General features: G+C 36.9%; 1 protein-coding gene, 1 long non-coding RNA gene and 1 pseudogene across 2 annotated transcripts; 1 reads left to right on the forward strand and 2 right to left on the reverse strand.

The window, feature by feature from the left end:
- The first annotated feature begins 5,366 nt into the window (after positions 1-5,366).
- On the forward strand, positions 5,367-7,490 carry LOC114290355 (sulfite oxidase-like). Its single transcript, XM_082912048.1, has 9 exons — positions 5,367-5,407; positions 5,508-5,664; positions 5,756-5,851; positions 6,043-6,153; positions 6,256-6,357; positions 6,753-6,800; positions 6,935-7,012; positions 7,097-7,159; positions 7,380-7,490. Exons 1-9 carry the CDS (start codon positions 5,367-5,369, stop codon positions 7,488-7,490), a joined length of 807 nt encoding a protein of 268 aa, XP_082768174.1.
- Positions 7,491-8,431: 941 nt separating this feature from the next.
- Positions 8,432-8,845, reverse strand: LOC114290356 (putative arabinosyltransferase ARAD1 pseudogene; annotated as a pseudogene).
- A 4,099-nt stretch (positions 8,846-12,944) lies between these two features.
- LOC145815458 (uncharacterized) lies at positions 12,945-13,409 on the reverse strand. Its single transcript, XR_014358399.1, has 3 exons — positions 13,334-13,409; positions 13,167-13,230; positions 12,945-13,072 (listed from the first exon to the last, which is right to left on the reverse strand). It is a non-coding gene; the product is annotated as an uncharacterized LOC145815458 (long non-coding RNA).
- Positions 13,410-14,908: the final 1,499 nt, after the last annotated feature.

Below are 14,908 nucleotides of genomic sequence, written 5' to 3' on the forward strand. Positions count from 1 at the left end.
AGGGATGGCAAAGACTTGGGAGGAGCATCTCATTCTCAACTCAAGGGATGTTTTCAGGAGATGGTTAAATGTTAGTTTTTTTTACTTTTTTTAATTTTTTGACCTTTTTTTTTTTTTTTTTTTTTGTAAGAGATGAAATGGAGAAATTTTATTTCCACACACCTAATTAACTTTAAGGCACATTTTTTCTCAATCCACACCTATTAATTTAATTATCAATTAATTTTCCAAATCCGCACACTTAAAGTCACAATTACACCCTTCACTTAAAATCATTGTACACACACCACTAACAAACCAATACTCCTTAGGGCAGCCATATTTCAAGATTAGCAAAGCCGAAAGGGATGTTACCAAATATCCTGCCCGTGGGTGTATGTGCAGTGATTCAAATTTACATTCCTCATGATTCGACAACTCCAATCTTCCCATTTATTGCAGTCATCATCAGAATGAGTACACCGAGATAGAGTGTGATGAAAACTAAAAGTGTCTATTGGTCAGAATATGGTCTTGAAGTGCAACATTGCCGGAGGTGGCAAAGAGGTCAGCTTTGGAGATGATGTCCAATATACTTTTCCACTTTTTTATGTACAAATACACTATGAATAAATTTTTTTAGGGTTATAATACCACAATTGATGATATAGCTGCATTTTTTGATTCCTAAGAGAAAAAAGAGAGGGTTGCTTGGGGAGAGGCAATAGGAATTTTTCAGATTTAAAAAAAAAAATATATATATATATATATGTTCATTCTTTGTAATGTATCTATGTATGACTGATCAATAAATGTGTTAGGTTTTATTCTTGGTAACCCCGTTTGATAAAACTCCTTTCAGTTGTATTTATTTTCGCACTTTTTATTTCAGTGAGGCTATGAGTGTTTAGATGCGAATCCAACCTGAATTGTGCCTTTCAGAGAAGTTTGTGATGCTAATGCTTTCAAGATTGCCACTTCGCTGATTATGACGGGGATCAAGCTGCCCGGTCAGCTCGCGGGGGTCGAGGGGGCAGCGCCCCTTGGCGGGTCCGGGGCAGCGCCACGGCGGGGTCGAGGGGCAGCGCCCCCGAAGCAAAATGCAAAAATGCATTCAAAATTGCCTGTCCGCTCGAGCGGACATACCCACGCTCGAGCGAAGAATTCTTGGTTCCAGCAGTTTTGGTCGCCTGTAAAAGTACTGAGATGTGTAATTTTGCGCTCGAGCGGGTTCTCTAGCGCTCGAGCGGACCTCTGTTATATCACGCACATATTTTGCTGAAGCCGCTCGAGCGGGCTGTTGGGCGCTCGAGCGGAGATCGCGGGACAGATTCTATAAATTCGCATGTTGGGTCAGATTTTAAGATTACTACTCCAGATCTTCTTTTTGGGTTCTAGGGTTTATATCTGGGGATATTTTGTGAGTTTTTCTTTGATGTTTTATTGAGTATTCAACTCATGGTTTAAAGAGAGTACACCAAAGGTTGTGTTTTGTTCTACAAAAGAGAGAGTTGTTCTTCAGTGGATTCTGAAGAATTCGAGCCTGAAGCTTTGGTGGATTCCGGGGTGGCTCATCGTAAAGACAATTCCGAGGTGAAGACGGGTTGGAAGAGGCACATAGAGGTTGGTTCAATTAGGCGTGGCTTCGCTAGGTAATTAAGAGTATACCTGTGTAATTCCTTTAAATCTTCTTAGTGGATTGTTTTGTGGCTGTTGCCCGTGGTTTTTTTATCACAGTTGGAGGTGTCCAATTGTGGTTTTTTTCCACGTAAAATCGTTGTGTCTCTTTGTCTTGATTGTTTGATTGGGATTGTTATATTCTGCTTAAAATTGATACATAATCACAAATCAACATCTAGGGGATTTCTAGATTTTTCAAAATGTATATATAGATGTATTTCCACTGAGATTGTATTATATTAGGCTCTTTAATGGTTTTTGGTAAGGCATGAATTGTCTGTTATGTTCTGTGATCTATTTTAAGCAGTGAGTGAGTGTTGGAGTTCACAAGCAATGGTTGGAGTATTTTTCTAGGTTGTAATGTCAAAGATATTTTGAGAGTATTGTTTTGCAAGCAATAGAAGAGTATAGAGTGTATAACAAGCAAAGTGACAATAATAGAAAAGCTAGGTCTTTTTTTTTTTTAAACTCAAAAGATATATATTGAGATCTTTTTGTTCTTAAAAAATGTGTGCAGAGAATTTTTGTATATAATATTATGGGTGTTAGTAGATGTCTATTAAAAAAAAAAAAAAAAAAAAACCTAACCATTGATTTTTGTGAAATCGATATATTTAAATAAAATATTTGTACACACTATTCATACAAATTTTTAATTGAGGATGTTTCTTACATGTATGGTTCCATTTTTATGTGAAAATTTTTATATATATGTAGAATATTTTTTTTTTTTTGTACATGTAACATTGCTTAAGATAGAAATTTAAAAAAATTATTATGAAAAAAGTGACGAATGATTCAAATTTAATATTTACATTATGAGATTCAAATCTAAAAGGAAAAGGAAAAGAAAAATTCTACATAAAAACAAAAAAGGAAAAGAATGAATAAAAACAATAATTTTTAAAAGGAAAAGAATAAAAAAAAAATGACTAAGGAAAAAAAAATAATGTTAAAAGGAAAAGAATGAATAAAAAAGGAAAAGAATAATAATAAAAAAATAATGTAGGGGAGGGGAGGGGATCAAGTCCGCGACGTTGCTGCCGCCAATCACGATCAAGTCCGCGACGTATGAGTCTTCCTTCCATCTCAGCTTCCCGCCGTCTGGTATAGTTAAGCAGCAATGCTAGGTATCATGAAAAATCTTTCATGAAAATAATCATGAAAGCTTTGTGATCCTTAGATTACACTTAGAATAAAACACCACACACTAATCAAGGTAATCCAAGGATCATAAATCTTTCATGATCATTTTCATGAAAAAATTTTCATGATCCTTAACTTTTCTCATAGTTGAGCCATATGGAGGGAATTTTGAACTAACTGAATTTTTTTTATTTTATGAGTTTTATTTCCATCTCAGCTTTCCGCATATATATACAGGGGAGGGGAGGGGAGGCAGCAGTTGAAAGCTTTGATAACAGAGGGGAGGGAGAGGGAGCTTTGATAACAGATGGGATGGGAGGGGAGGGGAGGGGGAGGAAGCTTTCATAACAGAGGGGAGGGGAGTTGGTCGTCCATCTCAGCTTCCCGCATATATATATATATATATATAGGCTCAAATTGTTTTTGAAACAACAGGAGGAGAGGAGAAGGGAGGGGAGTGATGGGAGAGGAGTGAAGTGACGGGAGTGATGTGACGTGAGTGACGTGAGGGGAGTGACGGGAGTGACGTGACGTGAGTGATGTGAGGGGAGTGACGGGAGGGGAGTGACAGGGGTGACGGGAGGGGAGTGACGTGAGGGGAGTGACGTGAGTGACGAGAGTGACGTGAGGGGAGTGAGGAGTGACGTGAGGGGGGTGAGGGGAGGGGAGGGGAGTGACGGGAGTGACGTGAGGGGAGTGACGGGAGTGACGGGGGTTGGGGGGGCTGGGGAGGGGGGGCGGGGCGGGGAGGAAAACCAATGTTTGTACAGTTATGTTATGTTCAAGTATGTAATCATGCTTTTATTTTGCTTCTGTTTCTTAATCACTAGTAGATTTTGAGCAATGCTTTTGAAGTTTAAATCATTTTTGACTTTTGAATGTGATGATTTTGGTTATACTGTGACAATTACAACATGATTATATATTGGGCAATTATCCAGTAGGAAAAGATGATGCTGCATAACTGTCTGCACTGCAAATTTTGGTTGAAAATCCCACCCCTCAAATAGAAAGGCCTACAAATATGGTAATGGTTTCTACAATTCATAATTCTGTGCAATGAGTAGTAGAATCCAACTACTGTTTTTTTTTTTTCTTTTTCTTTTGTTCAAATGCCATATCATGCATCCTAGAATCTTGACCTGTCAAACATTTGTTTTTTGGGCAGTCATATTATGGCCATTTAGTAGTTTACATGTAGATATCTCAATGATTACGATCCTTGAATGTTCTGCATCATTTTTACATGTCCTTCAAGAAGACTTCACACATCCTTCATCTTTTACTCAGAGTAGTACACAATACTCTGGATTGCTTCATACCTTGCCAGTCCTCTTGAGAGTCTTCGGTGCACCTCATGTGTTTTGCCATCTCTTCACTGAATCATTACCGTAATACCTAAAATGGAAATGAAAAGGCAAATAAAAAGTGGCCTTTACGTATGCTTCTATAGCAGCACTTAACTGTATACATAAGTACATATGTAGACAAGTACATTTTTCAGCTATCAAATTTGAATAATCTTACACTAGCACTAGATGATGTTCTAGTTCCTTCATGCTTTGACATTCAAAATACTACACCACATTATTCATGTTCTCTAGATCGATTTGATATCCTGAACTAATTTTAAAGCAGGACGATGATGCTTCCATGAACTGGAGCTTTAGTAACACTGCAAGCAAACCATCTGCGGTGACTCTTCCACTGATGTGTGCATCAGAGTACCAGAATTATCCTCAGTCCTTCAGGCTATCAGCATCAAGTCCATATGATAACTTCTTGAAAGCAGCTGGATGTTGATTAGATAAACCTATGGAAATTCGCAACCCTTCACGAGTCATACATAGAATATAGATGTGTATATATATATGATTTCTTGAATTGGCAATTCCATTGCCTTCCACAGAGAATTTTGTGGCACAAACATGACCTGTTTGCAGATCAGCTGCTTGGCATTCGGGTGAATAACGTCAGTGTTGTGATCAGGATCAGATTTGATTTGATTGAGTTAGTTACTTCTCCAAAACAGATTCTTTAATTCATTTAATGTTCTTAATTTGTGCAAAGAGACTACATTAAGGAGGCGTCTTCCAGAGATTTGCATAAAGTTTGAAGTTTGGCGAAGGAACTGAGTTATTCTTTCTTAGTTGAACCCATTTGATGTATAAAAAGGTCAATTGTGATCAATGGTTTTAATTTATTCTTCCCATCATTATGATGGTGTATGTAAATATTTCAGTGGTAACATATACAAATATTGTTGGGATTCATTTGTGAACATACCTTGTTGATTCTTCAGTAAATTAGGGTACATTTTAGCGGTTTGGTTTTCAGGCTGTAATTACTATTATTATTCAACAGTTTACTTTTCGCCTTGCAAAAATATTTTTTTAATAGAGAGAGAGAGAGAGAGAGAGAGAGTGCAGTAAGGCAAAGAAGAGCTGTTTTTCTTGTGCTTTTGATGATGAAAACGAATCACAATGCATATAAAATACGCATGACAAAACATGAACTCCAGTCAGTCAAATCACAGCCAAGAGACACACAACTAGTGAAAAATGACGAAAACCACTCTTAACATGAAGCAATCCAGAGTATTGTAACCTACTCTGAGTAAAAGATGAAGGATGTGTGAAGTCTTCTTGAAGGACATGTACAAATGATGCAGAACATTCTTATGATCCATTTGAATCTCAAAGGATCTTTGAATCTCAAAGGATTCCCACAAGTTCAAGAACATCAGCGAGTTTGGCTCCACCTAAATTGGTTTTCGTCAATTTAGGTACACCTAAATTGATGAAAACCACTCCTTTGGGTGGAAAGCACGTAGAATTTGTAAGCGTTGATATGTGCAAGGTGAAAATTTCTTAAATTCATTTAATCTTAATTATAAAGAAATTACACTGTTTGGTGGATTAATTCAATTCCAAGTAATTTGGACTATTAGGAGGAGAAAGGAGGTCCATATAAGGCATCGATTCCATTAATTCAATCAACAAATTCTGAAGCTGATGTTCTACTTGCATACGAGATGAACGATGAGGTAGGAAATTTTAATGCATTTGCTTGCATTGCGTTTGGCAGCATGAAATTCAAGCATTGGATTTGGATAGCAAATTCATGGAAGAAATGAACTATAATATCTTCTAAGTTTCTTGAATCCTCTTGTTCTCGACTAATCTTCCTCCATGTTGTTTATTCTTATCAAAATTTGACTGGTTTACCATACCGAAGCTTCTAAATAGAGATCATGGATATCCACTTTGTGTGGTTGTCCCTGGTGTTATAGGTGCCCGCTTTGTAAAATGGTTAGATTCAATCAACATAATCGGGGAAGAATGTCAGGTTGGTTCTGAAAAATGTAAAAATTAGAGTTCTCCTATAATTATGACCTTTCACTTGTAAATTAAATTATATCTTACACTAATGTGTAACAACAATAAACAGGGTTTTTTCATGCAAAGGGACTACAAGATGTTTCCTCCTTCGGTTAACTGGGAAAATATTGACTGGTCCACTCGAAAGCCTCAAATGGATTTTCCAGTCCAGGTTTGTTCTCTGTATTTGACAGTGGAAATTACATAGCGTTCACAAACGGAACCATTATGAGCATAATAGATGCACTGTGTTTGGAAATGGGTTGGAATTGAGAAAGGATTTGAAATTGATAGATTTCAAGTACTTTGGGTATTTTAAATCCTTTGTTGAATAAAAAAGATAGACTAACTCAAAATTGATAAAACTTCCCCGTGCTCCTCTACCCATGGTAAAATTCGACTCAAAAACTTTAAATATGCACGTTAAGAGTCAAGGTTGAGGTGTGAGATTAGGGAGAATTTGAATTAATTATTTCAAATCCATTGGAAGGTTGCCTGCAAGCCTTAGTAGATTTGAAATAATTAGTTCCTTGCTGAACTTTTGTAACATCCTTGACTCATTTGCAGAGTGCAATTTGTTCACTGGAGGATGATAATACAGTGCAGCACGGAAAGGTTTGTAACATATTTCAAACACGGTTTCCATAGGGCACAAATATTATTTATGATTGAAAATTTTCACTTTGATCACCCAATTGCCAATTCCACAATATGATACTCACCTTGTCTTCATCATCGTCATGATGCAGGTCAAAGTTCATGGCTATGCAGTGTCTGGAGGTGGACGCGGCATTGAAAGACTTGATGTATCATTCGATGGTGGCAAGGCATGGGTGGAAGCATCCAGACACCAAAAGAGTGGAATTCCATATAATGCTATTGCTGATGATGATAAATACTGTGACAAATAGGCATGGGTGCTGTTTGAAGCTGAAGGTAATGTCCTCCACAATACAGAGATTGCTGCCAAAGCTGTAAGTAATTGCTAGCTATATTTTTTCACACAACCCACATATAAGATATAGTATCCACCACAGATGTGTCAAAGCCAAACCTTGCAAATGCTAGAACCATCTGACAGTTAATACAACCGAACTTGATGGTCCTATGTGAAGTGATTTCTTGTTTGTGTTTACAATGTTTCGCAATAGTTCGTTGATGCATGATTTATCTTCCCTTACAATGATGGGGCAGGTTGACACAGCCGCAAATGTCCAGCCTGAAAATGTGGCAGTCATATGGAACCTGAGAGGGATACTCAACCCTTCATGGCATCGGATCCAAATTCATGTCAAAGACAAATAGATAATACAAAATTACTAGCAATTCTTCTACATGTGCACTTATAATGTTTTATCACTAGAGGCTCGTACTGTATTTTTTTATTTATTTTCCATATAATTCTTTTATTAATGAATGTGCCAATGTTTAATTGTCGAGGGAATAATGTCTCTACATAAGACAGTGAAGCGAACTAAGATGTTGAACTAAATGAAAAAATTCACTCTTGTAGTTGTATCTCAAACCTTAGCTTCAAATACTCTTCATTTACCTTTTTCCTGAAATTCTAGCAAGTGGAGGTTATTTCAAACACCACAACATAACTCTTTCAGTTTGTAGTTTGTGTAAAGTTTCTTGTTTTGTATGATACTTGCTTTTCTTTTAATACAACTGCATTGTAACTTTTCTTGAAAAAAAAATGAAAAAAAAAACTCTTTCATAAAATGATAAAAAAATTAAAACACACACACGCACACACACACACACACACGTTTCCTTGAGAATGTTGGATTTTAATCCACAGGGGCACTATGGGAAGGGTGTTTCAATCCTTTAGTGTACATCACTACTCAAATTGCTATGGTAAATAGAAACAAAGCATGCTTAGGTAGTTAAGAGTTGAGGTGGCAACTTGGGAGCTTAGAAAGTTGCAAACTAAAGCCTATATGGTGAGATAAGAACATGAACACATTACACAACTACGAGAATGAGAAAAATTTTGAAGACAAATTTGATTCAAAGATATAATAATGTATTGAAGTGCTCTATCATTTGCTATACATATTTTAACTCGAGCTCTGCATTTTATATGCATGAAGTATTGGTGCATGCATATCTGTAATTCAAAAAGCCTTGCCTATATTTATTTTTCTACCTATTTTTAAAAACATTAAAAAAATCTTACAATACACGGTTCAAAAAAATGAAAAAATGATACACCTATGTCAGCAAAAGCAGCCTCCAAACTATCTCCTTCGGTGCCACCAGTCTGGCACTTTCAATCTCTGGCTCCTATGTACAGCAAGTTTGGCCGCGGGAACCTTGTGCTTTACCTGTCTCCATAGCATATTCACAGCATCTTCCTTTTTCGGGGGATACTGAAATTCAAAGTGATGGGAGACATTTTTGAGCCGCCTCCACATGTCGAGCCATCTCTCTTTAGGAAATTCACGGAGCTTTGTAACCATGTAACCAGGAACCAATGCCTCATTGACAGAGAAAAAAATAGAGAACTCTTTGTAGTTGATTTCATCCTTGAAGGGGAGTTCAATTTTGTCACTCACAATAACAGGAACACAGTGGCTCACGATAGCATCAAACAGGCAGCAAGAGGGAGGCGTGTCTCCTGCAGGATTTAGACAGAACTTCGATGAACGCATCCCTTGCAAGAACTGGTGTAACAAAAGAGAGAGAAATGAGGAGATGCTAAATATACATAGTTCAGAGAACATAAACAAACATAGTAAGTGGCTAACATAGCAACTTAAAAACAAGATACATCTCCTCATTCAAAGACAATGCAATTGCCCTACCAGTTGGAATCATGTAGGACTCGGTCTTAAGGCTGAGTTTGTTTAGCATGAAAGCGGTGGAAATTGAGGGGAAGAGGAAAAATATGCAACTTTTCTGAGTCTGTTATGAAAGTGATGGAAACTATAATAAAGTTAATTTTCTTGCACAACTCATATTATCATTGTAATTAAGTTTTAAATTTCTTGTAAAAAAAAAAAAACACATGATAACACAAGAAAATTTAAATTTGTCCATACAAAGAGTTGCCTATGGTTAAAAATTCAAATTTCTTACAAAATTTTCATCCCAATCAAATTTCTCTATCTTTCCACCATTTTTCTTTCTAACCAAGCAGTGCCCAAAGTATTATCCTTTGAACACAATAGTGTAAAGGGACAAAAATCAATCACTGGGTTAGATTGGTGTGTGTGTTTTTGTTTGTAGTTTTGTGACAAGACAGTGAAAAATAGCATAGCATCTTAGATCATTCATATAACACTATCACAATTTTTACTTTATCAAAATTGCTTTCATATAATTATTTGTATTTTTAACTTTCAAAATTGCTTTAATCAGTTTTGTATAAACAAGCTCCTCGTGCCTGGTTCGCCAAGTTTAGCTCCACCATTCATGATTTTGGATTCTCCTCCAGTGCCTATGATTCTACCCTTTTTATTCGTAAGACAGAGCGTGGTACCATTCTTCTTCTTCTTCTCTATGTGGATGATATGATCATCACTGGTGATGACACAGTGGGTATCTCTAGTCTCAAGCAATTTCTCAGTCGCCAGTTTGAGATGAAGGATTTGGGTCTTCTCAGCTATTTTCTCGGCTTGGAAATCTCTCATGATCCATTTGGTTACTTTCTCTCCCAAGCCAAGTATACTTCTGATCTCTTGGCTCGTGCTGGTCTTACCGATTTCAAGACTGGCTTTACCCCTGTTGATCTTCAGGCTCGTCTCACACCTCTTGATGGTCACCTGTTGTTTAATGCTACTTTATATCGTCAACTAGTTGGCAGTCTTGTCTATCTCATGGTTACTCGTCCAGACATTGCTTATGCTATTCATATTGTTAGTCAGTTCATGGCTGCTCCTTGCTCTCCGCACTATGATGCTCTAGTTCACATTTTACGATATCTCAAAGACACTATGTTTCATGGTCTTCACTACTCCACTTACTCTTTCCTACAGTTACATGCATTTTCTGATGCTGGTTGGGCAGGGGACCCTACTGATCGTCGTTCTACTACAGGATTTTGTTTCTCCTTTAAAGTTGAATAATGATATAGATGATGTGAGGATGTGATATTCATACTGATATGTGTTTTTATCATGATGTAGTTTTAGTTTTGGGAATGCTTATCTATTTAATGCATTCAGCATTAAGTGGATGCTCTTTTGGCTATTGTATTGTTGTTACCGCTTTGCTGTACTTCAATTGTTTTACATTATAGTGTTTTGGTTAATACAGCTTCAAGATGACGTTATACTCTCTGATGCTGAGAGATTGCGAATGACTCAAACCAATGTGAAACTGGTATACTCTCTTTTTCTGTGTGCGCACCCTCAGTTTGCCTACATTTTGGGTGCATATCATGGATTTATAATATTCAATTTCATACATGTGATTGCAGCTTCAAAGGCACTTTCAAGCTGATACTCTTCCCTGGACAAAAAGAATGAGACAGAAAGAGCAAGGTCTTCAAAGGCGCCTCTTAAGGGTAGGACCTCTTTTGGCTTTATTATTTATTTTACTTTGAGAACGGAGATGAATGTTTGAAAATTCGTTGTACAAGTAGTAAGGTCGTGTCTGCATGGCCGGGTCAATTGTCGTTGTCTTCTATACTCCAAGTGGTTAAGTAACATGGTTGTGAATCATTTGGGCAGTCTGCTTGAACGATTTTGTCTAATTTGCGTAATCTCTCTCTCTCTCTCTCTCTCTCTCTCTGGTACATTGGAGACCATAACTTTTTGGAGGGGGCAATCTTGCCAGTGGCGAGACTTCAACCCTAAAGCTCCTAGCAAGGTGCAAGGGTTCAAGTCTCTACCTATGCTTGATTTCTACCAGATCCGCCAGGCAACGCATACCTTTGTCTGCTTTGCGTTTTTGATCATTCATGTGAAAAATCAATGCATGTGGCACAGTGTACTTGTTTTTCTTATATCTTTGTTTGTATGTGGGGATGTCAAAAGGTCATGAGAATAGTAGAGGCATTGGAGGGTAAAGGTTGCAGAGTGCCTTTAATGAAAGGTGAAGCTGAATTGGCTGAGAAGTTGGTTGCAATAACTAGGCAGGTTGGTGTTTCTCGTCTTTCTTGTTTCATACATCCTATTCTTGTTGGCCTGTGCAAAAGCATCATACTGATTAGCACATACCTATACAGTTGAAAGGATTTGGAGCAGAGCTTTCTAGGAGGGTCCAAAATCTGCTTACTATGGCTCGTGTTCAGGCAAATGGTGGTGGTGGTGGTGGTGGTTCCATTTATTTTCTGGGATCAACCAAAATACATGATCAGAGTCTTGCTGATATGCCGGAGGTGAGTGCCAATATTTGAAATACTATTCTTGAGGTTGGAAGAGGTAGATATGGCCATTATGAGTTTTTCGTTCTTCCTTCTGCAATGTCAGTTAATAAGTGTGGATATGTCCAGAATGAAACGCATGGTTGTAATCTGTGTTCATTAAATGTGTGATGCTCTGATAAATGATAGTATTTTCTGATGCAGGTTTTACAACAGCAGACAGAAGCCATTGCGAGGCTAGGTAATGTGTTAAAGCGGGATATCAGGGACACAGAGATCATAATGGCTGAGGACAAGGAGATAACAGAAAATGGGAGTTAAAGACTGATATCTTGAATGATGGAAACAGTTTTTGTAATTTTCTAATGATGATTTTGGCGTTAAGACACCTTGCATTTGACTTGCTAGTGACGTATTTTAAAAAAAGTGTTTCACAAATTGCAATTGATTAGAGATCATTAGTTTGCATTTTAATTGTTGAGGGAGGGGTCATGTATAATCCTGCTGGACATGGCTAAATTCATTACAAATGATGCATCTGTTAGAAAGATTGGACTAATCTTGATTGCATCTGATTTTGATCTGAGACCATCCATAATCGATCCTCAAAATCCAAGCGTGAGGTTCAGCTCTTCAAACTTCCTGTTAATACTAGGGCCTTGTTTTGGTGAAAATTGTTTTTGGAGATCATTCTTTTCGCATTTGTAGTTGTTTGGAATGACAAAATGAGAAATTAAGCTTATTTGAGTAAAAAGTATTTAACTTTTTGAATGGTGAAAAATGTTTTCTAGACAAATTTGAAGCCACACTATTACCATCCCATGATCACCATCACCACCTATTTGACCACCCCACCACCTTGCCGCTGCCCCCACCATTGCCATAAATGCATTATTTCCACCACCCCACCATCTTGTGACCACCTCACCATCATCACTAACACCACCACTAATGTATTAGTTTCAAGATTGTAACTAAACATAAGAAAACATTTTTTACGAAAAAATTTAAAAACGTTTTCCCCTGAAACAGTAGAACCTAACAGGAAATGGTTAAATCCAAAAATAAAATTGTTTGAGAAGCAAAAATAAATGCCATAAATATTGGCTTGATTTTGGGGTCATTCTTAAACAACAATTTTTAACGGGGTCCATTCTAGTCAGCATATCAGTTGGTTTCATCCATGAGCAATGTAAAACCAGCCTGAGAGAGGAGGATATTACAAACTCTCAATAACATCATCCACATATCACAACCAATAACTTCAAACCTTACCTTTCAAATTAACTTGCGACAATAAGTATAGTGCACATCTTGAATTGGAGAGATTATACAGAACTAACAGGTTGATTTGTTTGTGGTCTTCTTTTTCCTCTAATGACTTTATAATTTTCTTAGAAAATTGCAAAATTGAGTCCCAAGTTCCTAACATTCACTATAAGCTTCTGCCATGATCAGCAACACGAGCGATGTCCAGCCAGTAAATACACGTGCACCTTTCCCCTTACCTTTCTTTTGATCAAACTGTTCCCAGAAATACCCTATCTGCTGGTAATTCTTCACAACGTTTCTGCCATAACAAAAATGAACAATACTCACCAGAATTGACTGAAGAGTTTAGATCAGAGGCATTAATTAAGAACTAAAAATGTCATACCACTTACCTAATCAAATTGCTCCTCAAGTCATTATAGATGATCTTGGCTTTGTCTCTATACGGTCCATTTTCTGCACATGTCAATGCCACGCGTTCAAATTTTATTGAAAATCAGAGTTTTTTTATTTTTATTTTTAATTTACAATAGATAAATCTATGTTTGTATTTGTGTACCTTTAGAGTAATGGTGAAACGAGGAAAGAATCATGTAGTTGATGTTCATTCAAAGTGGGCCTCTCCAATAGGGTGCATCAAGCTCCATGTTGTATTTCATGTACATTGAGCTTTGGCATACAAGAGGGGTTTCACAAATTAATTTATTTAGTAGTTCTAGAATAAACATGATATCATGCAAATAACAGCATACACTAGAAGTTGAGCACACGAGTGAATGTGTGTGCAGAAATAGAAGACAGTTGTCACCGTCTTATGAAAAAGGAAATTTAAATGTAGATGGAGGAGAAAAAAAATTGAAATAAGAAACTTGGTAGTTACATAGGTGGAATTTGGGCATGAGAAAATATGTGACATAGGCGCTCACACCAAGTTGATCGTGTGTTTTATATAATAGAATAGATGTATGGATAAAGGAGCTCATAAATGATGCACTACTTGAGAAACTTTCATCACCTTGTTTTGGAAAGAGAGCGGAGTCCATAATCAGTCCATAAAATGCTCCGATTTGAAATGAGATTCAGCTATTGTTCTAGGATTTTTGAGTCCTGTATTTGGATCATGGATTTGGTCAGTGATTTGCTGAGGGAAAAGGAATGGAAATGTGAAATAACATCAGCTTGTATTCCATTCACATTTCTCTTCTCATTTCCTTTCCCTACACAAATCTCCACCTAAATCCAAGATCCAAACACAGCCCAAAGGAAGGAAAGGGGATTTTTTTTTGTTGAATCAGAGCTTTATACTACGACAATGTAGAGGTAAGAAACACTGAACAGAAGCACAAATAGATTGAGAAAACATTGCTTCGTGATGAGATCCTTCATGCAACTAACAGGTGGAATAATCTTCGCCACAAATGGGAAAAGGCAGACATAGCCAATATGAGGAACAAACCTCAATCTTGACTATTCTAAAACTTCCCGGACGAGCTCTCGACTTGCATAATGGTTGTTTCCCATTACTTCTCACCAAATCAAACGAACCTGGAGGGATTAATCATTTTTTTAGACTATGGCAATGTAGACAATTCTTAGCATTTTATATTCTAGTTCAGTTGCATATAATAATTTCGTGAATTGTAGTCATTGTGTATAAGTTGAATACGAGTTCTACATACACAAAAACCGATCAGTTGTGTCCGGTTCTGTGATCCTAGACTTTTTCAGTTGAATATAGGATAGTGGTACCATAATCTAAAAGGAATAATAAATGGGCAAGGAGCATACCTTTTCCGTGTGATTTCCAAAATCCAAGTAAGTTCCATGTGCATCATCAAAGTGCATTTGCAAAAACATTAAGCACCTTATTTAACTTCTTGAAACATCAGTTCATATTGAATTGGAAATAATTTTTTGATAGAATACAAATGTATTGCAGCAAAGAAGATTTCCAACTAATTATAAACTTTTCTTTTGCTTTCTACCTAATTATAGAACTACCAAAAAAAAAAAAAAAAAGGCATCACCAATTGCAAAAGATTATAGAAGCTCTAGAAGAACAAGAAATAATGCTAGATAACATAATGAACTTTGCACAAACCTGATTTAGGATTTCAAAATTTGAGAGCAGCGT

This window comes from Camellia sinensis, unplaced genomic scaffold (assembly GCF_055761805.1).
Source record: "Camellia sinensis isolate YWXY unplaced genomic scaffold, ASM5576180v1 Unanchor2, whole genome shotgun sequence".
Classification (NCBI taxonomy): Eukaryota; Viridiplantae; Streptophyta; class Magnoliopsida; order Ericales; family Theaceae; genus Camellia; species Camellia sinensis.

What these genes read in the sequence shown, in the direction of transcription:
- LOC114290355 (XM_082912048.1), top strand. Translation starts at nt 5,367, where the DNA reads ATGACGAAAACCACTCTTAACATGAAGCAATCCAGAGTATT. An exon ending in ATGAAGCAATCCAGAGTATT is followed by an intron (nt 5,408 to 5,507) that starts GTAACCTACTCT and finishes TGAATCTCAAAG; the next exon opens with GATCTTTGAATCTCAAAGGA. An exon ending in TATCATTCGATGGTGGCAAG is followed by an intron (nt 7,013 to 7,096) that starts GCATGGGTGGAA and finishes TGTGACAAATAG; the next exon opens with GCATGGGTGCTGTTTGAAGC.